Here is a 25,160-nt window from a genome sequence, read left to right on the forward strand (position 1 = left end):
TGCGACTAAGTGATTGGGATAATCCATTAGTGCCTGTTAATGCTGTATGTTCTCCACCCTTCCCCTCAGCTCCACTCACAGGGACTGTGGATCAAGAACAGTCATGTCTGCAGAGAGGTCTGTACCTGTCGGAGGTCAATAAAGGCCAACTGCAGCGTGTCCCCCTGGAATCCTGGCACGGGTTCTGAACTGGCAAACACTGTGAAAAGAACAGAAAAATACTATTAAAAAAACAATGTTGAATTATTGTTAAAACTATTGAACAATCTTTACAAAGCATTTTTTGTTACCCTGTTTTTTGTGAACATTAACCATGTACCACATTGCTTGATAAAGCCAACATACGGATCTACTCTTTTTTTATTATTATGACATTTCTGAGACTAAAATTTCTAACAATAAGCTGTCCTAAAACATTTAAGTTACATCTACCAAACTCAGTTCAGATAAATATATACAGCAAGTTAGTGTTGCTGCATATATTTGAAACTTGACTCACTGTTTTCCAAAACCAGATGATCAAAAATACCTATAACCAACTAACTAAATCACTCACTCTCTCCTGCAGCTGCTCCTGTTAGTGGTTGCCACAGAAGAATTATCCATACAGGGATTTGGCACAGGTTTTGTGCATGATGCCCTTCCTAACTAACCATCTATTGCTGTCCAAAACCAGATGATCAAGACTAACTCACTCACTGCATCTATGGTTTTCCAAGACCAGATAAGCATAACCAGGGGTCTCCAAACTTGGTCCTGGAGGGCCAGTGTCCTGAAGAGTTTAGCTCCAACCCTAATTTAACAAACCTGAACCAGCTAATCAAACTCTAACTAGGCATACTAGAAACTTCCAGGCAGGTGTATTGAGGCAAGGTGTAGCTAAACTCTGCAGGACACCAGCCTTCCAGAACTCACTCACTCTATCGTTTACTATAACCAGATGATCATGATGATCATAACTAACTAACTAACTAACTAACTAACTAACTCACTCACTCACTCACTCACTCACTCACTCACTCACTCACTCACTCACTCACTCACTCTATTGTTTTCAATAACCAGATGATCATGATGATCATAACTAACTAACTAACTCACTCACTCACTCACTCACTCACTCACTCACTCACTCACTCACTCACTCACTCACTCACTCACTCACTCACTCACTCACTCACTCACTCACTCTATTGTTTTCAATAACCAGATGATCATAACTAACTCACTCACTCACTCTATGGTTTTCAATAACCATATGATCATAACTAACTCACTCACTCACTCTATGGTTTTCAATAACCAGATGATCATAACTCACTCACTCACTCACTCACTCACTCACTCACTCACTCACTCACTCACTCACTCTATGGTTTTCTAAAACCAGATGATCATAATTAACTAACTCACTCACTCACTAACTCATTCACTCACTCTATGGTTTTCTAAAACCAGATGATCATAACTCACTCACTCACTCACTCTATGGTTTTCTAAAACAAGATGATCATAACTCACTCACTCACTCACTCACTAACTCATTCACTCACTCTACGGTTTTCAATAACCAGATGATCATAACTAACTCACTCACTCTATGGTTTTCAATAAACAGATGATCATAACTCACTTACTCACTCACTCTATGGTTTTCTAAAACCAAATGATAATAACTAACTCACTCACTCATTCACTCACTCTATGGTTTTCTAAAACAAGATGATCATAACTCACTCACTCACTCACTCACTCACTAACTCATTCACTCACTCTACGGTTTTCAATAACCAGATGATCATAACTAACTCACTCACTCTATGGTTTTCTAAAACCAAATGATAACTAACTCACTCCCTCCCTCACTCACTCACTCACTCACTCACTCACTCACTCACTCACTCACTCACTCACTCACTCACTCACTCACTCACTCACTCACTCACTCACTCTATGGTTTTCTAAAACAAGATGATCATAACTAACTATGGTTTCCTAAAACTAGATGATCTTAACTCACTCATTGGTTTTATAAACCAAGATTATCAAATCTATTCATCTAACAAACCCAACTAACTAACTAACCTATCTCTCTCTCCATCCATCCATCCATCCATCCATCTATCAGAGTGGTTTGAGAGACAAAACTAGCTCAGCTATGCTGAAAATTTGCCAGTTATTCAGATTTGCTATCATTTTGTAGAAATTTCTGACTGTTGAATGCCGGATCAACCATAATAATCAGGTATTCCAGAGAGCTTGGTAATAAAGTGTAACAGTTTATGAGAACAGCATTTGTGCTGTTCAGACAGTGAACTACACTGGTTTCAAGTTTGTGCAGCCAGCAAAGACATTTTTCTCACAAAGATTACATTAATGATAACAGACCTACCATGAGCCCTGAGATTAAGCAACAGTCAGTCAGTATGTGTTCATGTGCACTTATAATGGATCTACAGTATAGTTGAGCTGCAGCCTTCAAATACACAAGATGCAAAATGAAATATTTTAAGGACTAAACTCATGTTGCACGTCCCCTCTGTCCTTCAGATCAAGTGCACCAAGGCCACTTGTGGTTCCATTAATGTGTATGTATGTTGGATGAGGCCAAACTACAGAAAGAGGACTGGTAATATTTCAGTTGGAGTAAGTGTTTTAAACATTTTAAAAAGACAGATTACCATTTTAGTCTGAATGAAAGTGCATGTTTGACATTGATCACATCCCAAACGCATGTGACTTCTATTTTCCTTCACTTCCCTATCAACTATCCACTGATCCACTATAAATGCCAAGCTAAATTCAGACAAATCAGACTGTGAACTCACAACATAAGTATTCCTGTGTGGGTGCATCTTAACTGTCTGTGTTTTGACTAGCGTAAGATGAACTGCCACTAATGGGACGAACCCCATTCAGACCTTAAAGAAGGGTCAGACATTCCCTGGCGTACCTGTATGGTTGAACCCTCACAAACTCTAGACATCTGTGACCCGAGGCCACAGATACGAGCATGCACACACACAGCCTTTTCACTTCTGCTGACAGTGATGTAGCGTGACTGAAATCTTAAATGGCAGAGGAGCAGAAGATGTGATGCTAGAACCAAAGAGCTGTCCACATTTTAACATTATTGATGAACCTGAATTCACTTTGCACTACTATTCAAACATTTGTGGTTGGTAACTTTTTAAAATGTTTTTAAAAGAAATCTCTTATGCCTAACAAGGCTGCATTTATTTAATTAAAAATCCAGTAAAAACAGAAATACTGTGAAATATTATTACAATTTGTAATAACCATCTTCTATTTTAATATATTTTAAAATGTAATTTATTCCTGTGATGCCAAAGTTGAATTTTTAGCAGCCATCACTCCAGTCTTCAGTGTCCCATAATCTTTATTGTCAATTGTTTTACATTTAATTTAATGCATCCTTGCTGAATTCCTTTTGTGTTCCACACACACAGTTTTGTCATATGGCTTCGAAACAGCATTTTCATTTTTGGTAGAACTATAAACAATATCCTTATACGGGTGGGTAATGCATGCAAATGCAGCACATGTAAGATGAATGAATGTTCAAATGGAGAAGCGATTAATGTTTCTCCAAACAGTTCCATATCAGCTCATATCAGAGCAGGTGTGGATATCCAAGAGCAGGTGGAGTGCGGGTAATCTGGAATGTTCCTTGAAAGAGTGTAACTCAGATGACTGCTTCTGAGAACAGCAGATAAAATCAATAAAACCTGCTGCATGAATGCATCTACCGTCATGCTGCGCTTCACAAAGCATAATACTGACATGCCTGTCTGCTAGTGCATTAGCCATACTGCACTTTGAAAATGGTTTATGGTAATGCTCAAACTTTCAGTGAAAAAATGTAAATTGACATTGCCAGAAATCTATTTGGGATACTTCACATTTGATGGTTTTTCTTTGAAGTTTTTATGTTGTATCTTATGTTGTCAAATTAATGTTTACTGCATTTTTTTATGGGGCATGTGTGTTAACATGATGGTGTTTTGTAATTGTGTGTATGACACTGTGTGCATATTAATATTTACTTCAGCTTGCTGATGAGCTTTGGCTTTCTCTTTACCTCCTGTGTTTGTGTGTGTGTGTGTGTGTTTCAGTGTATTATAAATGTACAAAACAGGTTTTAGTATTTAAGTGGGTTTGTATATTAACATTACATCAGGTAATGAAACATATATATTATTTACTGTATAATGTAAGGTTAATCCATAAAACCTGAAATGTTGCTACTGTATCTTTTATGGTAAAGTTTTGACTATTGAAATGAACATGGAGGTGCCATTGTAAATATGCAATTAAGACGCGCTACTCACGTTCACACTGCATAACGTCCAGGTTAAACTGCTGAATGGCTCCCATGCTGATCTGTTTGAGCTCAGTATCCAGCAGCATCTGCATCAGTGATGTGGCCAGGTGTTTACAGGCAGACATACACGCCGTCTGCGCCACCTTACCCTGAGGAACGGCACACAAACACACCAACAAACCGTTACTACAGGTGTCCTCAGCTACACATGGCATCAGTGCTTTTCTATCTCAATATCTTAATGAATTCATAGTACCAAAGTTAGTATCAGGGTCTGTGCCACTCTATGAACATAAACAGGGTTCCCACACCTTGGTTAACTTCAAATTCAAGGACCTTCCAAGGACTTTCCAGGTCCAATACCCTCAAATTCAAGGACTTAATGTGGGGACACATTTCAAGTGAGAGCAAGGTTACATCGGGTTACCTTAAAGGGGTCATATGACATTGCGTTATGTTTTGTATTTGGTGTAATGCAATTTGTTTATGCGGTTTAAGTAAAAAAAACACACATTATTTTCTACATAATGTACATTATTGTTGCTCCTCTATGCCCCCGCCTTTCTGAAACACGTGGATTTTTACAAAGCTCATCATTCCGAAAAGCGAGGTGTGCTCTGGAGGCCAGCTATCCAGTGCGTTGTGATTGGCTGAATACCTCAAGCATGTGACGGAAATGTTACGCCCCTTACCATACTGTGATGCCGTTTCCTGGCACGACGAGACAAAACCAATAAAACCCATCACAAACGAGGCATTTGATGACCCCAGGCTGGACTCTGCTTCATCCACGGTGAAAGCCGATCCGGCAATCCATAGCGCGAAGTTGATGCATTTCCTCACGGATCAGCTCTAGGCATGCTGAAGCAGAGAACGACTTGGCAGTGGCAACAACAGTACTACAGCGAGGGAAAAAGCTATGCCTTCTTTCTTTGCGTCAACATTTGGGCGGCGTTATGCAAATCTTCCCACATCGTGACGTAGACGTGGGGGCGTGTTTAAACGAGGCGTTTCAGGGGGGCATGGACAAGTCTTAACTTTTATAAAGAATATCTCTTTGGGTTTGAGACTTTAGTCTTTGCAACTTTAGGGATCGTATCTATTCACGAACAGCTTGTAACAATCCAAAGAAATTGCATCATATGACTCCTTTAAGATACATAGTTACAGTTTTCTTGTGTCAAACACAACTATGCAAAAAAAATTGCATTTATTTTTGGCCATATTACAGAGATCTGATATTCTATTTGTTGTTTTTCTGTTTTGCATAAAACTGAAGAATATTCAGTACAATATCATGTATTCTAAAATGATCTGATATTAACTTTTGCATTAGGGTTGCCAACTTCAGAAAATGAAAATAAGGGACAACTGTGATTCTTTAAAGGAAAATAAGGGACAGAAAAAGGGACTCTCAAAATATTTGTTCTGTACCACATAGTGTGTCATTTCCGTGTCTACAGTTAAGTATGTGTAAAAAAGGTTCTCAGAAATAATCACATTTGTTTTGCTTTACCTATGTACAGTTATTCTAAAAATAAAGTTTAATGTCATACAAAAAATGTAACGCATGTTATACATAAAGCATCGATCGGCCTGAATAAATTTTACCTCTATAGAATTCTGACTGTACAAGTGAAGTAATTTAGGAGTTGATTATACTATGAAATTACATAGGCTACAATATGGCGTAAATTTTTGAAAGGATAACAACTGAACATCTATGAAACTTTATTTTAACAATGACGTTTAAAATTTTTAACTAAAATGTTATTGCAACCATATAGCCTATAATTTCATGAAAATTAATACTTTTCAATTAAAGAGAACTTGGGAGTGTGTGGGCTGCTTTTGGTGCTTGAATTTGTTCTTCAGTATTAATAAGATCCAGATTTAGGAATATGATAGAAGTCACAATTTTTAAAATGTGTAATTTTGTTTCTCTATTTAACAACATTAACTTACAATACTGAAAGATGTCTTTCCTCAGGTAGATTGCATTTTTTTTCTTGCCTAGCTTGCTTATGATCAATAATCACGTTCCTTGCATTCACCCAAACTGATTTGGCAAAACCAAAACCCAAATGGTGAAGGGGATTGCCGTTAGCGCGAGTGAAGTGGGAGCGACCAGACAGCAGAGGATTGTGCAAGGTCTTAAAGCCTTCCTTCAGAGGCTACGTTCGCAATTTAAACAATGATTTGTGCAAAAAGAATGATTAATTTGTCATTTGTATGGTCTAGATGGTCATATGGTGTATGCCTGCGAATACAGGACAAACTGTATTCCATATAGCTTTCATACAGAACGCTTCTCTGATGCCTTATATACGGGACAATTCCATATTAGGCTATACGGAACAGTTGGCAACCCTATTTTGCATAGATTTTATTGAAAAGACCTTAGGCTCATGTAACTAGAAGTTTTAAGATATATGAATATGCTTTTAAGTTTTTCTTGCCTCATGGGTTTACATTATCTTAACAAGCAAAGCAATTCAACATTAATTTCACAGTGTGTCTGTGAAACATAGAGGTACCATCGTAGTAGTTTAGTGTGCGTGTGAATGTCATGACAATGTACAACACAAAGTATCTTAAGTGAGAAACACTGAACATAATGCGTAAATGCATGTAACTTCTTGCACAAAATAAATTTCAAACTTTTTTTCATAACTTTCAAGGACCTTTATCTATGTATGCTTATTTTCAAAATCTTCCAGGGCCTTGAAAATGTTTTTTCAAATTCACAAACTTTCAAGGATTTCAAGGACCCGTGGGAACCCTGCATAAAGCAATGGCTAGTTTAGATGCGTCTCTGAACAGCAGTTTCACCCTAAAATGTTTTTAAAATGACAAAGGTTTTCCAGCTCTTGAAAATCCACCATCTGATGGATTTCAGTTCAGACACAAACACACGGTAACATCTAGTTTCATATCTACAGCAGACGGTCATGCAAGCCGACACGCTCATAAGGAGCAGGGTTGTAAAGAGGAAAAAGGTAAAAGACCAGTTAAACCTGGCAATACCAGACGCCAAACACTCAAAAACACACAAAACTCATGCAACAGCTGCTCCACCAGTACATGCTGACAACTAGCAAAGAAATGAATAAACAATTCTATTTGGTTATTCTATCCAAAGCAAAAAAATAAAAATAAAAAATGCAAACAAAGCTCTTTGAGAAAAGAACACCCCTGTCATTATCATGTTATCAGTGTTGATATCCATTAGACACATCACAGTTTGCTATAAACAAGACTAAATTTTTCACTTATTTCATCTGTAAGCAACATAAAACACTCCAGCACCACACTGAGAAACCAATCCTGTTTGACAAGCAAATGCATAATTAAAAAACACAAAGCCAATAAATTCAGAATGCATGGAAATTTTATTTCTAGAAATAAAAAACAAATATTTTGAAAAGCAGGACTATAAAAGTAGCCCCCTAAAAATCTTTGGGATGCTCTCTGAGACCTAAAATTTCAAAAAATTCTATTCCACACTTAAAAAGATGCTTATATATAAATGTAACTACTTTGCACAAAAAAAATAAATAAAAAAAAAATAAAAATTAAATGTTGCACCAAAAATATATAAGTACTAAGCAGGCAAGAAGCACAGGTTATTTTATTTCATTTTAAAAATAAATATAAATAAATAAAATTGTTTACTTGAAATAAAATGATTGTTAATGGGAATACTATTATATGTGTTATATATTATATATATATATAAAAAAAAAAAAAATATATATATATATATATATATATATATATATATATATATATATATATATATTTTTTTTTTTGTTTTTTTTTTGTTTTAGATATTTTCACCATCTAGCTTCCAAGGCAACATTTCTCGCTTTCAATTAGTTTAATCTGATTAATAAATTACTAAAACTTTAACTTAAAATAGAAACTGAAAATATTAAAATAAAAATGAATTCAAATATAAATATAAACTGTAACAGTTTCTCCAAGATACTAAAATAACACTGATGTGAAGTGGACTATTGGACCAATGAGTTTTGACTGTGGGCGGGACACATCACAACTCCAGAAATACAATCCGGACCACAAATAGCGATTAATAAAAATTGCCTTTTGTCTCATCCCAATGTGCAGGTTTCATTAAAACATGAGCTGAACGGCCATTATGTTCTAAAACCTTTTTTGTGCTCACATCTCTTTCAACCACAAATACAATTTTTAATGGCCTGTTTATGCTAAGTCAGCTTATATAAAATGAACTGGTGTGAAGTGAGTTAGCTATGCTAACATACAGATTATGTAACATCTGCGTATACTCGACATACTGCTGTAACTAGGTAGTGCACGTAGGTTAGAAAGAATGTGTCAATATGCAGCATTAATAAAGCAGCATTCTGAATTGAGAGACACTCATTATTGAGACTATTTAAGAGATAGATCACCCAAAAAATCTAAATGAAACAATGTGAAACACACAAAAGAAAATATTTAGAAAGATTTGTCCATACAGTCAAAGTCAATGAGGTTTTGGACTCCATTCACATTCATTTTATGGGCAAAAATGTTCATCAAAATTTATTTCGTGTTCTGAAGAAAGTTGGTCCGTCACACAGGTTTGGAATGACATGAGGTGAGAGAAATAAATTTTTGGGTGAATTTGACCATTAAATGCTTGTGACTAGTGCTAGTGAATCTCAAATAAGAATGGCACGTGTGTTCTGCGTGGTCAGACAATCATGGGCAGCATGCCAATCGATCTGGTTTACATTCTGCATTACACGTGAAAAGGGAAGCAAAACAAGGCTGGCAGCAAGTCCACAGAGCTGACATGAACATGCAGTTTAATGTCTTTTTTTTTTTTGCTTGTAAATTAATTTTCTCTTCCTCCTCTAGGGTTGGAAGAGAGTCTACTTACCGACATTGCAGCATGATCATTGTTGTTATTCTGAGTGGAAACACCAAGAAAATAAAACAACGGACAGGGAAAGAAAGTATAGCGATAATAAATGGACAGACAAAGGAAAATCAGAAAACCAAGCGTGCCTGGCAGAAAATAAATCAAAGAATACATTCACTTACAGGAAAGATGTTACACTGTTGAGAAACCAAAGCATGACCAACTTAAACTGAAGGTTAAAGTAATTTATTTAAGAGGACAGGGCAGCTGAAGAGAAACGCAAGCAAGCTGTATCATTCTCAGTGAATGGATGGGTTGGGAGCTATTTGTGTTGATTATGTGCAGGAATAGACAGAGATTTGATTGGTTTATGTTTGTGTAATGACACCTATAACACCAAACACAACATTCCTGTGCCCTTTAGTATTGATTTACATTGGAAAGTCAAAAGTGGGGCATTATCTGGAAAATGTATTATTCTGGACAGCTCCTAGAACTTCTGCCTAGGTGTGACCAACTAAACACCTATAAATGCAACACTGATTGACGCCACACATGCAATAACACACATTACATGAACCCACGGGTGAAGACTGATCACAAAATCATGGCGAGACTGCACATCAATAGGATGGTGTGGAACTTACCGGAAGGTGCGTGAAGACCTGGAAGGTGCTACGCAGGAAGTTAATGAGGTCCATGAGGTAGCCGCTGGCTCTGCCGTCCGACTCTGACATGCCCCATTCATAATCAGCCAGCTGAATGAATTCATCAATCTTCTGGTTGAGTTTGGTGTATATTTCTCCTTCGGCTGCGTGTCTGGCGTCCTAAAAATAGGAAACCATGTGTTCAAATTTTTCCATTGGTGTGCAAACACTGGTATAACCAACTGCTAAATGATTCCTGGGATGCTTTAAACCAGATTTGAAAAAAAAAATGTTGCAACCAATAAATGTCTCGTTTTTTAGTTTAACTCCTCAAGCAACAATAAAAAAAAAATCCCTATCAAATGCAATTCCAACATTTGGAAAATTCCTTCTTCCGGAAGTGTACAAACACTGGTACAACCAATTGCCAACTGAATCCTGTGATGCATTAAAAACAACAAAAATGTGGAAAATTGCACAGGTAATCAATTGCCAATGGAAGCAATAAATGTTGCAACCACTAAATCTTCATGCAACAATCAAACATCATTTGCATGGACATCAGATAGTAAACATTTTGCGGATCTCAAATGGTAATAAGTATCTATTGAATGCGGTTCCAAGTCGCAAAACAACAAAATGCAGCGTTTTTAAAACTTGAGCAATGCTTGATGACTGAAAAAGAGGTCACCCGATAACAAAATAAAAAATATTTTTCATACATATCAAATGGTAAACATTATCATAGTGGATCTTTAATGGTTATCAAATGCAATTTCACACTGTAAAACAACAAAATGTGGAAAGAGGTGGGGGTGGATGCATTGTAATCAAACTTGAGCAATGCTAACATGCTGCTGCATGTGTAATGACTCAGAAAGAGGTCACCTGATAACACCTCTGTTTAGATACATTTAACACAGTGGCATCAAAACAAGCTCTGTATGGAGTTTGTGAAGCCCGAGGCGGCAGCTTTACTCTGAGGGAACCGCTCCAGACGGCTGATCTCTGATCACAGTGTGCCCATGGCGGTTATACAAATGAGTGAAATGTGTAATTAAAGAACATGTCTGCGAACGACTTTTACCTTGAAGGTGGAAAGCCCGTAGAGTCTTGTGGTATGAACCGTTTCCGGAGAAACATTGGTGATGTTCGTGATAAAATCCTCCAGGTATTTACACGCGTGCTCTAAATGGGTTGTGTTGATGATAATTTGAACTAGCTGAAAAATATTACAGAAAGGAAGGTGTACGTTATTATCGAACTGAGCTTCACATACAGAATGAGGCGATTTGTCACGTTAACGTCACCTCGGTTAATCCTATGTGTGGCTTTTTGATGAGATTTTGTAAGCAGCTGCTCAGCGTCCTCGTCAGCAGCAGGTTGGTGGATTTACGGAGCATGTCGTCAATCTCAGTTGAGCTGAAATACAAGTTAACCAAGAAATATGTTCAATCTATATTTTTAACTTGGTCTCATACAAAAATTAGGAGTACATTTCATATCAAAAAACAAAACTATAAAAACAATATGCTTTCTCAATAAAATACTATTTGTTTCTGATTATATATTTTATATTATATACAAGTAATAAAGTCGACAGGACAAATTGTTAACTATTGCACAGGTTGTCAGCTCATGCACATACATACTCAAATTTCCTCTGATACATAGAAAGTTAAATTATTATAAAAAATGCTTTGTCTGGACAACCACATTATTATTTTCTTGACCAGGTCGAGCTTAAATCTGATTTTATATTTGAAGTGCAATCATTAAAAATTATTGCACACCATAACAATGAACTCAAGATAATTGACGGTCAATTATTACACTCCTTGACTCCTGACAAGAAAAGGACACTTTTTAAAGAACAGAATGAATGAACTGAATGTTTAAAAACAGTATTTTTTTTTTTTTTTTGAGTATTTAGACTTTACACATGTACATTATGACCACAAAATTATCTTTTTTTTTTGGAACGCAAGATCATTTATTTTAAAGAATGTCAAAACAACAATGCACCCCTTCGACTTTCATTGTATGGGGAGTAAAAGTGAGTAAATGATGACAGAATTAAAATTTTTTGGGTGTACTCTCTCTTTAACCAAGCATAGCATGCTTGCTGTCTGCACCCATTAGTACTGACCGGGTCCACAGCTAGCCCTACTGCTGCCAAGCACGCTTGTAAGGTGTGAGTGTTTACAGGACACTGCTGGTTGGTGTTGATTTTGCGGTTGGGGACTGTGTGTCTCAGTGTGAGGTGTTGATTAGGAGGGAGTGAAGAGGTGCAGAGGTCACTCATTATCGCTTGCTTAAATAAGAAAGAAACCATTAGAGAGGAGTGTGAAATCTGCAGTTGTTTGCATTGATTAACAGAGGGTCAGGTGGGGAAAAGACTATGTTAGATCATAGGTGCTCTGACAGCCTCATGTGGGTCTCCTCACACTCTTTTTTCCGCTCAAAGCAACAGCATATTCAGCTTCGGCGGAAAAGGAGCAATGAGAAGATAATGGAGCGATATGCATTTTTTGACGGCCGATATATATCACTCCATTTAATTTAAACAATAACAAATGCTGGAATTGAATTTATTTGACATAATATTGTCTAATAAACACTTACAGTTGCAATTGTGAATCATGATGGTAAATATATTCGTTCTGAGACTATTCTGACACCATACAAAGCACTAATTATTTCAATGAATTAGCCAAAATGGCTTTCGGGGAAAGAATCTGTCAGAATATCCATCAGCATATTAGACTGATTTCAGAAATGATTTTTAAAATGAACTAGAAATAATTAGAAAATTAATCAATATGGGGGAAAAAGTTGATACAACATCACACTATTCAATTCAAAGAATTTCTTTTACATCATTTTTTGCAAAATTAGAATTCATTAGAAAAGGAATCAATATGAAAAATGTATTTCCTATTACTGTATTCAATTTATAGATAATAACACAGGTTGCAACAACATTTCTATTTGTTTTACATAAAATTTACTAAATTAGAAATGATTTGAAAATGTGTTTCAATATGAAGAAAAATATTTGAAAGATGACACTATTAAGATAAATAAAAATTAAATAACACATTGCAGTGAAATTTACATTTAACATAATATATACTAAAATAAAAATTATTTGAAAATGGGAAAAATAATTTGAACTTTAAAAAATCTAGTATGTGTGTACTGTAAATCATATTTTCTGTAATTTTAATAATTTAATAATTTGTTTGCTGGATATGTGGCATTAAATATTTCAGATATATTATATAATTATATAAGATATAATGTATATTTGCTGAATGCCGACAGCATATGAGAAAGTATTATAGTGCTTGCCTTTTTATCATTTAAAGGTAAACTCAATAATACTTTTTCATGTACCATTTACTTTCTTTGTTTAACAGTTCTGTCTAATAATTTACAAAAAAGTTAAATAGTTAAACAAAGACAATACACTAAAGATGGAGAATGGGAGCTCAGGCGCTGACATTCTCAGCACTGCCAAAAAAAACAAAAAAAAAACACACATATTGGCTGATATACAGTACAGGTCAAAAGTTTGGAAACATTACTATTTTTAATGTTTTTTGAAAGAAGTTTCTTCTGCTCATCAAGCCTGCATATATTTGATCAAAAATACAGAAAAAAAATGTAGTATTGTGATATATTATTACAATTTAAAATAATTGTTTTTAAATGTATTATACTTTAAATTATCATTTATTTCTGTGATGCAAAGCTGAATTTTTAGGATCATTATCACATGATCCTTTAGAAATCATTCTAATATGATGATTCATTATCAAAGTTGGAAACAGTTCTGCTGCTTAATATTTTTTCAGAACATGTGATACTTTTTTAGGATACTTTGATGAATAAAAAGTAAAAAGTAAAAAAAAAAAAAAAAAAAAAGAAGCTATGTTTTTAAAATATAAATATTTTGTAATAACAATATACACTACTGGTCAGTAATTTGGGGTCAGTCATTTTTTTTTTCTTTCTTTTTTTTTAAATAAAATCAATACTTTTATTCAGCAAGGATGTGTTAAAGTTGATAAAAAGTGATAGTAAAGAAAATATATTATTAGAATATATATTATTAGAATTTTTTTTTTTTATTTTGAATAAATGCAGGTCTTTTTAACCTTTTATTCATCAAATATATTAGACAGCAGAACTGTTTCCAACACTCATAATAAATCAGAATATTAGAATGATTTCTAAATGATCATGTGATAGACTGGATGTTACATGTGACACTGAAGGCTGGAGTAATGATGCTGAAAATTCAGCTTTGCATCACAGGAATAAATTATTTTTTTTAAAGTATATTCAAATAGAAAACTATTATTTTAAGTTGTAATAATATTTCACAATATTACTGTTTTTTTTCTGTATTTTTGATCAAATAAATGCAGGCTTGATGAGCAGAAGAGACTTCTTTCAAAAACATTAAAAATAGTAATGTTTCCAAACTTTTGACCTGTACTGTATATCTAATATTACTGTTTTTTGAGTGTTTTTTGGGAGGTAAAATCCTCCAGCTATGTGCACTTCTAACCCTCTGGGAAAGAATTTGGGGTTCTAGTGGCAAGCACAACACAGACCCCTCACAACGACCAGCCGAATGCCACAGAGCTTAAAGAGAACAAATATTGGCAGAAGAGATGGCTGGAGGTGGAGGGGAGGGTGGTGGTTTAAAAGACAGTCCAGACCCGTAAATGAATGCTTCCCATGGAGAAGGTCATGTCACGATAACAGCTCCACAAGCCCATACTGACAGGAGATGAGTGACAAATTCAGTTTCTAGATCTGGTCCTCTAGATTTGGTTGCTTTGCAAATGAGTGATTCTGCATCCAAATCTGATTTTCGATTAATATTTGCATTTTGTTCTGAACAAGGAGAAGCACACTGGATAGATGAGACTGAAAATTGCAGAATGTCTGCTGATGTAGATTCATGTGTGCTGTGGATTCTGTTCACCTGCGATGGAGTGACTCTGAGAACTTCAAGCTGGCGTAAATAAACTCCTTCACTTGAGCGTAGATCTGAGGCACTGACTGGGACATGGGCAGCTTCTTTGGAAATTGTTGCTGTTTAATAAACAAGAAAGGCAATAAAAGGTGATTCATGTCCAGTCAATAGGTACAGACATTCACAACCCATTTTCCGAGAAATACTAACACATGCTTTTGTGAATCATACTGTTCACTGTGAATCACACTGGTGGGTGTGTGTATATATATATATATTAATATAATTGTATTTTTATATATTTATGTGTTTGTGTGTGTGTGTGTGTGTGTGTGTGTGTGTGTGTGTGTGTGTGTGTGTGTGTGTGTGTGTGTGTGTGTGTGTGTGTGTGTGTGTGTGTGTGTGTGTGTGTGTGTGTGTGTGTGTGTGGTATAATATATATATATATATATATATATATAGGGCCCTGTGAAATCAGTTTTATTGTTTTCCAAATTCCATTAAATTTTTTTCCAAATTCAGTTTTTTATGTTTTAATTTTTCCGTACTTTTTTTTTTAATGGTTAAATTACATTTTATCAATCAAAAACGTCTAAATAATTAAAATCATGAAACTTATACAATTTGACATCTATGTATTTAAAGTTTAGGGGCTTATGAAATGTTTTTTCTCACCTTCTGTTTATTGTTACCAAATTCTGTTTATGCATGTCTAATTATTTGATTGCATAAAAACAATTTAATTCATTTTATTTTTACAACAGCCTATGAAATATTGTTTTTCCCCCTCAGAAATTCTGTGTTTTGTATTAAATTTTTTCTGGTTATCAAATGAAGGCATAAAACATCAATTCAACTCATATTTTAACCAAATAAAAATTAAACAAACTTTATTTTTTTACATTTAGTATTAACATTAAAAAATGAATGAAATATTGTGTAATAATTCCTTAAAAAATAAAGTTTTAATAATTTTAGTAACAGTAGTAATAGTAATTCTACTGAACAACAGTAATATATTTCAGGCTTAATCATTTCTTTAAGTTAAACCGAACTTTTATTTTGACGGGTTGCCGTGAATACCTTAAAATTCCTGTGTGCATATGATATGACAATAGTTTCTCTCAAATGAAATGGTCAAATGCTCATGAAGTCACTCTGAGATTGTTCATGTACTCATGTATTGAGGCAGCAGATGCTGAAATCACAGCGAGCGTCACGCACGCTTCGAAATGGTGTGTCTGCGCCTTTCATTAACACAGAAACACACAGAACATGCAGGACTCATATTTGAATAAGTCTTTTTGTTGCTTAATATTTACTAGTCCGTATCGTGCTTTGATTTAAGTGTCATGACCTACATTTGATTAATTCACCTAAACTTTGACAAATTTCATGACATTCCGCGTTAAACTGTAAATTCCATTTTTATGACTGGATACCGCGTTTCTGTCCGCGTTTTCTGCATCGCTGAAATCATAGGGCCCTATATATTTTTTTTTCCTGAGACTATTCTGACACCATCCAAGGCACTAATTATCTCAATTAATTGCCGAAAATGGCTTTCTTGGAAAGAATCTGTCAATCTGTCATCTGTCTGTTCTGAATAACTGTATCAATGACTGCTGAGAGTTCAGCTTTGCCATCACAGGAATAAATGACATTTTAACCTATATTCAAATAGAAAACAGTTCGTAATTATTAAAAAAAATCGTAATTATTCCAAAATTTGAGCACCAGGGAGTGTCCAACCTTTTCAATCTCTGCATCATGGAAGGGGAAGCGACTGACCACGGACTTATACTCCTCTTCATTTTCCACTGGAATGGGGCTGTAGTTGTCCTGCTCAAAAATATCCCTGTTTCAGCAAAGGAAGCACAGATGTTACTGTATATTGCAGAAACTACCCACATTAATTCACTTACATCAGCTACAATGCAGTTGTAGTTCAGCTCACCTGAACACCAGGGCCCATTTCTTGAGCAATGTTTCATTGTACTGATCTCTAACCTCAAACAAAAGGTCAAAAAGTCTGTTCACAGGGAAGCCATAACCCTAAAAAACCAATGCAATTACAGTGAGTAAGCAGCATAAACTATAGTCCAAGTCTATAAAATGTACAGCATATAATATCTTGACATTAATGTTTAATATAATTTTTAATAGAACAAAACGTAATTGGAAAGCAACATAGTTATGCTTTAAACAAAACATGGTTGAAGAATACCTGTAAAGTGTCTGCAAATATAACTATCAGGTTCTTCAGTTCTAGGACCAGGTCGGGATCACTGCAGTAAGACTAGTGGGTTAAAAAAATCAATAATAATGATAAGAAGGACAACAAAAGACAACACATTTGCACTCTTCATAAAAAAGTCTAGAACATAACATAATAAAAGCAAATTAAAATCTGCACAAATACTACCACGATTTATACTTAAAATTGTTATATACTGTGTATATATATATATATATATATATATATATATATGTATGTGTGTGTGTGTGTGTGTGCAATGCAATGCACCATAATGGTCTTATTGCAAAATATATTTTTTCTTTCTTTAATTTTGGTGTGAAATATGAGCCAAACATTATTTTATTCAATTCACCCCTACAACTTCACTATAAAACCTTGTGTTATCCATTGATTCAAACAGAAGATCCAAGATTCACTGAATCACATTTCTGTGCACCAGATTAGTTTAGGTTCAGTATTTCCCTCTAAATGGGTAACTGACAGCCAGTCACTCATTGATCAAATACACTTGTGTCCTAATGAGTCTTTAGGTTACATTAGCATCTAAATGAGGCTGTCCGGCCCTCCCCCTCCGCTGATAGAGGCCTGTCCTTGAGGTTAAATAGGAGAGAGCAGTGCTTGACCCAGGCAGGGGAGTGATGATTGACAGGATTAGTCAATGTCTGAGCACACAGGCCTGCCCACCCACTGCTGTATGAAACCCCACGGCCCCGTGCGGCACCACTCCAATCCCTGAGGATCTGTGATGTCAAGTGTTCAAACTCAAACACACTTCACTACGTCATTTAATAAAATAAATAAATCAACTGAGAATTCCAGAAAAATTCTTGATAAACATTTTCTTATCACCCTCTGTTAATACACACTACTAATTAAAACCATAAAGAATACAATAACCACTATAATATGCAGTTATGGTGCAATATTTTTTAATAATATTAGAATGTTTATTTGTTTTTTTAATGTTAATTCGAATTTTTATAACCTTCCTTGTTTACTTAAATTGGAGCTTGTTTAAAATAAATAAAAGGTTAATTAGATTTTGGAAAATTCTATTATTTAAATAAAAAGTCAATAAATAATAGTAAATCTCAATATTAATTACATGAATATAAAAAAATATAAATATAAATTAATAATAACAATAAATGTAATTTTCTATAGCACCTTTAAAAGGTACATCTCAAAGCACTTTACACTGATAAAAAGGATAAAATTGCAATAACCGAGATAATAAGAACAATAAATAAAATTAAATTAAAATAAACACCATACATATGACACAGAGAAATCACTTAAAAGCTATTCTGAAAAAATGGCTTTTAAGAGCAGATTTGAAAACACTAAAAGATTCATTTAAATATATAACAATAAAAAAATAGTAATAATATGAGAATAATAATACAACAAAAATACTAATAAAAAGAGGTTTGTGTGTTTTTTTGTGTGTGTATATATATATATATATATATATATATATATATATATATATATATATATATATATATATATATACATATAAATATATATAAAATATATATTATAAAATAAAATAACATTGATTTATTGCATTTATGTGATTAATAATACATTTATTATTATTTATTTAAATAATAGAATTTCTATTATTATTAATAATAATAATTATTAATAATAATAATAATGTTATGCGCTGTGTAAACTAGGTATTACCAAAATTACAAAAAATACTATATAAATAAACTGTGTGTGTATATATATATATTTATATATATATATATATATATATATATATATATATAAATATATATATATATATATATATATATATAGTATACACACACACACACACACACACACACACACAAACACACACATTTTATGTATGTGTGTGTGTGTAGTTATAGTTATAGTAACTCGAGCTGGAATGGCAATAGAAACATGTTGCTGCCCCAGTTTTTGCCAACCTAATGCAGTTCCCAATCAATTACGGATGAGTGTTTAACTAGTTAATGATTTACGATGAACTGCAGATGTGAGTTTACCCTAACACTATGAGAGAAACCACTATCAACATTAACATATGGCTGGCAGCAGCTATAGCATCCGCAAAGATCTCCAGAGCTTTTAACCAAGAGCCAGACGAGTCTCTTCCAGGTTGGTGTGGTTTGATAGTGAGGGTGGTTGTACAGGAGCTGCGAGTTTGATTTACAGCCCCTTGCACTAGTGTGATTCTCTTGTTAAACATTTAGATAGGGCACAGTGGCCTGCCTCTCAGACGAGGGGAGTGAGTGTGTAAATCACACGGTTAAATAAGCACTGGTCAGGCTGCAACACACGCCGTCACTCCACACTTCAGGACATGATGTACTTCATTGACAAGCATGTGGACAAGAACACAAACACACACACACACACACACGTGGATATCTAACCCCTCAAACAGGAACAAAACAAAGACCTTTGAATATTTTCATGGGATACTATTTACGTCATTACTTTAAATTATTGATAATGTTATAATGTTATATATGTTATTATGTAATTGTTTAAATACATTTTTATTATTTTAAATTATTTAAAATTTTCTATCAATTATTATTATTTATAATATTCTTAATTCATATTTAGGTGTATTATTTATTCACTTTTTATTACATAATATAATTACACAATAATTAATAAAATTGGAACGTATTTACCATAAAAACTAATTATTAATATTACAAATAAAGCAAAACTACTTTGTTTGGCCTTCCAAAAGAGGATGATATCCGCTTCGTCTGAGGAAATACATCAACTTTGCACTGTGGATTGCAGAATGGGCTTTCACTGTGGACGAAGCGGAGTCCAGCCCGGAGTCATTACATGTGGTTGCCGCACGCACAATGTATGCTCCTTCGTAGAAATCATGTTTATATCATGTTTATAATGGGTTTTATGTTTATGTCTTGTGGCTCCGGCCGGACAAGGCATCACAATATGTTAAGAGGTGTAACATTTCCGTCACATGCTTGAGGCATTCGGCCAATCACAACGCGCTGGATAGCTGGCTAATCACAGCACACCTGCTTTTCAGAGCGATGCGCTTTGTAAAAATCGATGCGTTTCAGAAGGCGGGGCATAGAGGAGAAACAATAATGTACAGTATGTGGAAAATAAGTTTTTTTTTAACCTTAAACTGCATAAACACATTTCATTACACCAAATACACAAAATAATGTTCTTTTTCAGCAACGTCATATGACCCCTTTAAACTAACATATTTTGTCATATTTTCATATATCATCAGATTAGTCATTTTTGGTTGGTTTAATAAAAAATAACTTTTATAATATAAAAATATAATATATAAAAAATAAAAATTTGCTTTTGTGAGTGTATAACTGCAGCCTGAGAAGTATGTATTGAACTTTGAGTTACACACTTAAGGTTCCCACACATTTTGACCAGTGAATCACCATGAGTTTTCCTTCTTTAACTATATAGAATATTCTGGTGTCAGGTATCAATCCTTGGAAATAACACATTTAAATGACTTCAATTAGACCAAAAACTATCTTATCTTTTCAAGATTACTGGAGTACATTTTACAAGAAAAAAAATCAGTATTTCTACTTAAAAATTTCAATGTTTTACTTGCTGTTTCTCTGCAATTATTTGCTAAATTTAGAAGAATTAGAATTAGAACTTCAGAGCAGGCAGCTCAGGAGCTAAGAAGGCTTTAGTTGTGTCTTTCAGTGAAGTTTATTTTCAAAACAAGGCATTTGGAATGATAATTGGAAGCATTTCCTGGTGAGCCCTTTCAGTGGCGATCCATTCAATCTGATCTAATGGAGAGGTCAGTTGGGCCTAATGAGGACAGATTGCAACAATAACAGCAGATTAACTGTGAATATTCTAAGATTCTGAGAGTGTGTTTGGAGGGCCAGTCAGTTGTAAATCAGTGAGGGATTATGCAAATACCCTGCGGCTGAAGCTCACAGCCTGAGTCCTGCGGCCCGAACAAAGGGGTCAAGCCTGCTCTCTCCCACAGCTAGCTAACTTTCAATCACAAAAAAAGGAGACTCCGTCCAGAGCACAACGGAGAGAGAAAGATAGGGGGATGTCAGATCCTTGCATGCGACTCCGTATGCATCCCCCGCAGTGCTCGGACTCAGTTGGGATGAGTGTGTGTGCGGGACTCACAGAGTGTGTGCGGAGCACTGCAATGATTTTGGACAGGGCCATGTTCCACAGCTCGTCTGTGAAGGCTCTGGTCACCAGGCCTTGGGTAGCATGTAATATGTGATCCTCCACCACAAAGAACCTGCAAAGCATGATGGGAGATGGCATTACTTGAAGTACATTGACTCTGTAGATGAGAAAACAGACTTACTGCCCTGCACATAAATAACTTCACAAATAAATCCAGATTTAACTTACCCAACAATCTGATTAAAGTACTTCCTGTAGCCCTCCACTGTCTCGTGCTGGAGTGAAGCACATATAATTAAAAAATAGAAAAACAACTAAAACGGACAGAATTGTTCAAAGATCAAAGAATACTAACCATGTTAGACTGAGGCTGCAGTACTAGTCTTGCTTGTTTTTTTCTTTGCTTCCTATAGTAATTTTCAAATGTCTCTCTGTCTCCCTATAAAGAAACAGAAAAAACGAATTAATATCCATTTAATTTGATTTCTACAAGAGCATTTAACTTGCACGGCATGTAATTGTTCATTTTACCCCAAAGCAAACTGCACTGGAGATGAATCAGGTTGAGGCACACAAGACACGGAACGCAAACCAGTCAACTGTAGCATCACTGATTGACTTCAGCAATTAATTTTCAATTTCAATTGTTGTTGTTGTTTAACGGCGCTTTCTACTGAGCTCTTTTGTGCCTCGAGTTTCATGGTAGTCATATTCTAGAACTCCATATCACAAGTGCAATGCTGTATCAGGTGGGCTCCCAAGCAAGTTTACTACATCTGAAAAGCCATACATATGAACAGGTTGGGCCCTATTTTAACGATCTAAGAGCATGGTCTAAAGTGCATGGCGCAGGTGCACTTAGGGCGTTTCGGAATCCACTTTTGCTAGCATAATGATGGGAAAAACGTTCGGTGCTCCCGGCACGTGGTCTTAAAGGGTTGTCCCTATTCTCTTAATGAGTAATGGGTGTTTTTTTGGACATAACGTGCAATAAACCAATCAGAGTCTCATCTACCATCCCCTTTAAGAGCGAGTTGCACTCGCGCCATGACGGATTCGTTATTTAAACTGAATACGTCTCCAGAGAGCAAACGGATCTGCTCATGCGCGAGCAAATAGGTAGGCTAAATCTGATACACGCAATGACTATCCATTATGACATGTATGGCATTTTTATATTTATGTAGCCTACACAATAATATTCTTTTACACTGTAATCCTTTAATTTTTAATATTTGGCATATTTGTGTGCTGCTGCGCGTCCCTGTGTGTAATAAGCCAAGTGAACGCGTGTTGTGGACCCGCCCAGAGGCGCATTTTCTACTAACGCACTCTTCAAATAACAAAAAAAATAGCACCATAGACCAACTCAAACCTAGTTTAAAGTCAATGGCGCAATATTTTTTTTGTTTCAGTCTATTTTCAGTTCTTCAAAATAGCAACGCGCCAACAATGCACCTGAACACATGTCTGTTTTTGGACCAGCTCGCCCATGTGCACACAAATGGGTGCAAATGCATTTGCTATTTAAACAACATGGCACAGGACAGGAAAATGAAAACTGCATCGGGATGAAACTAGCAAAAACACCTGTGACGCATTGCGGCGGGTGCATAAGGCCCGTTATGTGATGCAAACATTAAAATTGATGTATTTTGAGGTCAAAACATAGTATTGTGCAAGGAACTGTCTCTATTTATGGATTATTCTCCACGTTCTCACAATTTGTGTGAAAAGGAATAAAACTGGTTGCCGTTTTGTTGCATAGTGGAAACTACAGTGAAGTGTATGTACAGGTACGTTTTTATGGTTTGACTGAAATGTAGGCAGAGTCGTGTGTTTACAGTTAGCATACGTTAATTGAAACATGCAATTTCTGTGAATACTGTATAAAACACCTGTGTGTGGCTGAAGAGTGGCCCTCGGCCCTTGCCAGCACATGTGAGCGCTCGGGTAGCACAACGGTCAAAAGCGCTCATGTTCTCATTAACTGAACCATTGAGGGGAAAGCCCTCGACTCATCCTACGGCCAGTGAATGCACCGCAGTTTGTGCACAATCTGAATGTCGAAGCGAGGAACTTTTTCACTGCTTTGTTTTTACGGCGAAAGGGGGGTTACTGCTCGGTCAGTCCCATTAGATGCTGCATTCTGACCCCTTTTGTTGGCGTGTTGAAGGCCTCGGGATTAGTTCTGACCAGATGAGCGATGGCACCAAGCGCTAACAAACTCAATCTCACCTCTCCACAGTTTGCGTTTGGTTTAAAGCAAAAATAATATTGATGGCATGACAGTCAAAACTCTGGAAATCCCATTGCTTTTATAAGCCATTAATGTTTGAGGAGCCACTTGGGAGAAAAGCGTTTCAATGAAAACGCACTGTCAACTCAGAGGCCTATTAGAAACAGATCAACAGGAATGTTTCTCAATAAAACACATATTGTGTTCTATTGCAAAACCCAAACAGGCTTTCATAACATGTTATGGAGACGGGCTGTTGATATATCGGTTGTTCACTGTGTGCCCGGCACATCTGGAGTGAAAGAGACACTTGGAATTACCAAAACAGTGTAGATGTGAAGACATCGGTAGACTGGCGAAAAATCCACCAGATCCTGTGCCGTCAAGACTTAAAAAGAAAACCGACAAAGGTTAAAAGAACATTTCCTGTGGCAATGGATTAAACAGTGAAGCTTCAACTATTTTTATGATGTTTTGAACAGATATCTGTGAATTGAATAGTGATCAAACAACAAAAATGTTTGCAGTTATAAAAATAAATAAATATAATGATTCTAAATGAATTTTCTTGGTCAAATATAATTTTGGGATGAAATCTGGATGTTTTCGAGAAGTCCTGGATGTTAATGCCATACATAAAGCAGGGCCACAGTATGGCGCTTCAAAAAAGGATGTTATTTTGGGTTTGATGATGCTACCTCCTCATCCATCTCCTCTTCATCCGTTGCCTCTGCGCTCAGGCCATTGTGATTAAGGGGTGTTCGGCTGTTCAGACCGTACAGAGGTTTGGCACAGCTCAGAGTCACCTGCTTCTGCACCGCACTGTTAAACGTACGGTGCTGCTGAGCCTGAGAAAACAGAGTGACGGAGAGAAAACCAAGAATAACGTCAACAGTCTACAATGCCAGTCACTGCAACTTTAGATTTCTATTTGCTATGCGTGCAACAAATTTAGTACACATTATCTTCATTTCAAAACCTAGTCAGGTGTCACATAGATCAATTTAAAGCACCACAGGTTTGGTTCCAAAAGATAGGCAGCATTAACATGCAAACAGCAAACTCTGAAATCAGTCTATTCTCTCATGCACTTTGAATGATATGTAGACACCTATGTACAGCACTCCAAATCAGTCACTTATGAGCATCTATTCAGTTAGGATGCAACCATAGACTAGGTTTTGAAACAGCAACATTTAAAACAAAACAAAATCCAACCTGTCTCATTGCAGTTTCACCAATTTTATCCGAGTGCTTTCGGATACTCTCCAAGAAGTCTTTCAGGTCAGACATGGAGATCTCCTTAATCTCCTCTCTGAGTTTTGGGAGTGTCTCAGCCATGATTTGGCAGAACCTGTACTGGCTCACTCTGGGAATATAAATGTTTTCTAGCTGCTCCATGGTTTTCAATGCAGAGTAGTATCTGAAAAGGAAAAGAATCATGTCAGTCATCAGTTTACCAGTCCCTAAAACCCCATAAAATCACTGAAATATCAATAAGATAACAGAATGAGATGATAATAAAGAGTAAGTTGGTTTTAATATTCTTTTAAAAAAAAGGGAAAAATATGGGTTACAGTTAGACACAGTTAGGCTAAAACAATAC

General features: G+C 35.6%; 1 protein-coding gene across 7 annotated transcripts in view; it reads right to left on the minus strand.

Moving 5' to 3' along the window:
• The window catches only part of LOC109052661 (exocyst complex component 6), a 48,327-nt gene that overhangs the window by 7,878 nt on the left and 15,289 nt on the right, over positions 1–25,160 (minus strand). For 4 of the 7 annotated variants that reach the window (XM_042767262.1, XM_042767261.1, XM_042767263.1 and 1 more), the window contains exons 6-20: positions 24,773–24,977; positions 24,253–24,402; positions 23,875–23,943; positions 21,671–21,754; positions 21,544–21,590; positions 21,307–21,427; positions 17,107–17,178; positions 16,837–16,934; positions 16,632–16,737; positions 14,889–14,998; positions 11,197–11,308; positions 10,974–11,108; positions 9,887–10,066; positions 4,353–4,494; positions 126–199 (exon numbers count right to left, since the gene is read on the minus strand). In XM_042767262.1, coding sequence (XP_042623196.1) covers positions 126–199; positions 4,353–4,494; positions 9,887–10,066; positions 10,974–11,108; positions 11,197–11,308; positions 14,889–14,998; positions 16,632–16,737; positions 16,837–16,934; positions 17,107–17,178; positions 21,307–21,427; positions 21,544–21,590; positions 21,671–21,754; positions 23,875–23,943; positions 24,253–24,402; positions 24,773–24,977 — 1,705 coding nt within the window. Of the gene's footprint in view, positions 1–125; positions 200–4,352; positions 4,495–9,257; positions 9,288–9,886; positions 10,067–10,973; positions 11,109–11,196; positions 11,309–14,888; positions 14,999–16,631; positions 16,738–16,836; positions 16,935–17,106; positions 17,179–21,306; positions 21,428–21,543; positions 21,591–21,670; positions 21,755–23,874; positions 23,944–24,252; positions 24,403–24,772; positions 24,978–25,160 lie in introns of all 7 variants that reach the window. The other 3 variants (XM_042767258.1, XM_042767257.1, XM_042767260.1) reach the window with 1 other exon arrangement.

Source organism: Cyprinus carpio, chromosome A12 (assembly GCF_018340385.1).
Source record: "Cyprinus carpio isolate SPL01 chromosome A12, ASM1834038v1, whole genome shotgun sequence".
Taxonomy (NCBI): Eukaryota; Metazoa; Chordata; class Actinopteri; order Cypriniformes; family Cyprinidae; genus Cyprinus; species Cyprinus carpio.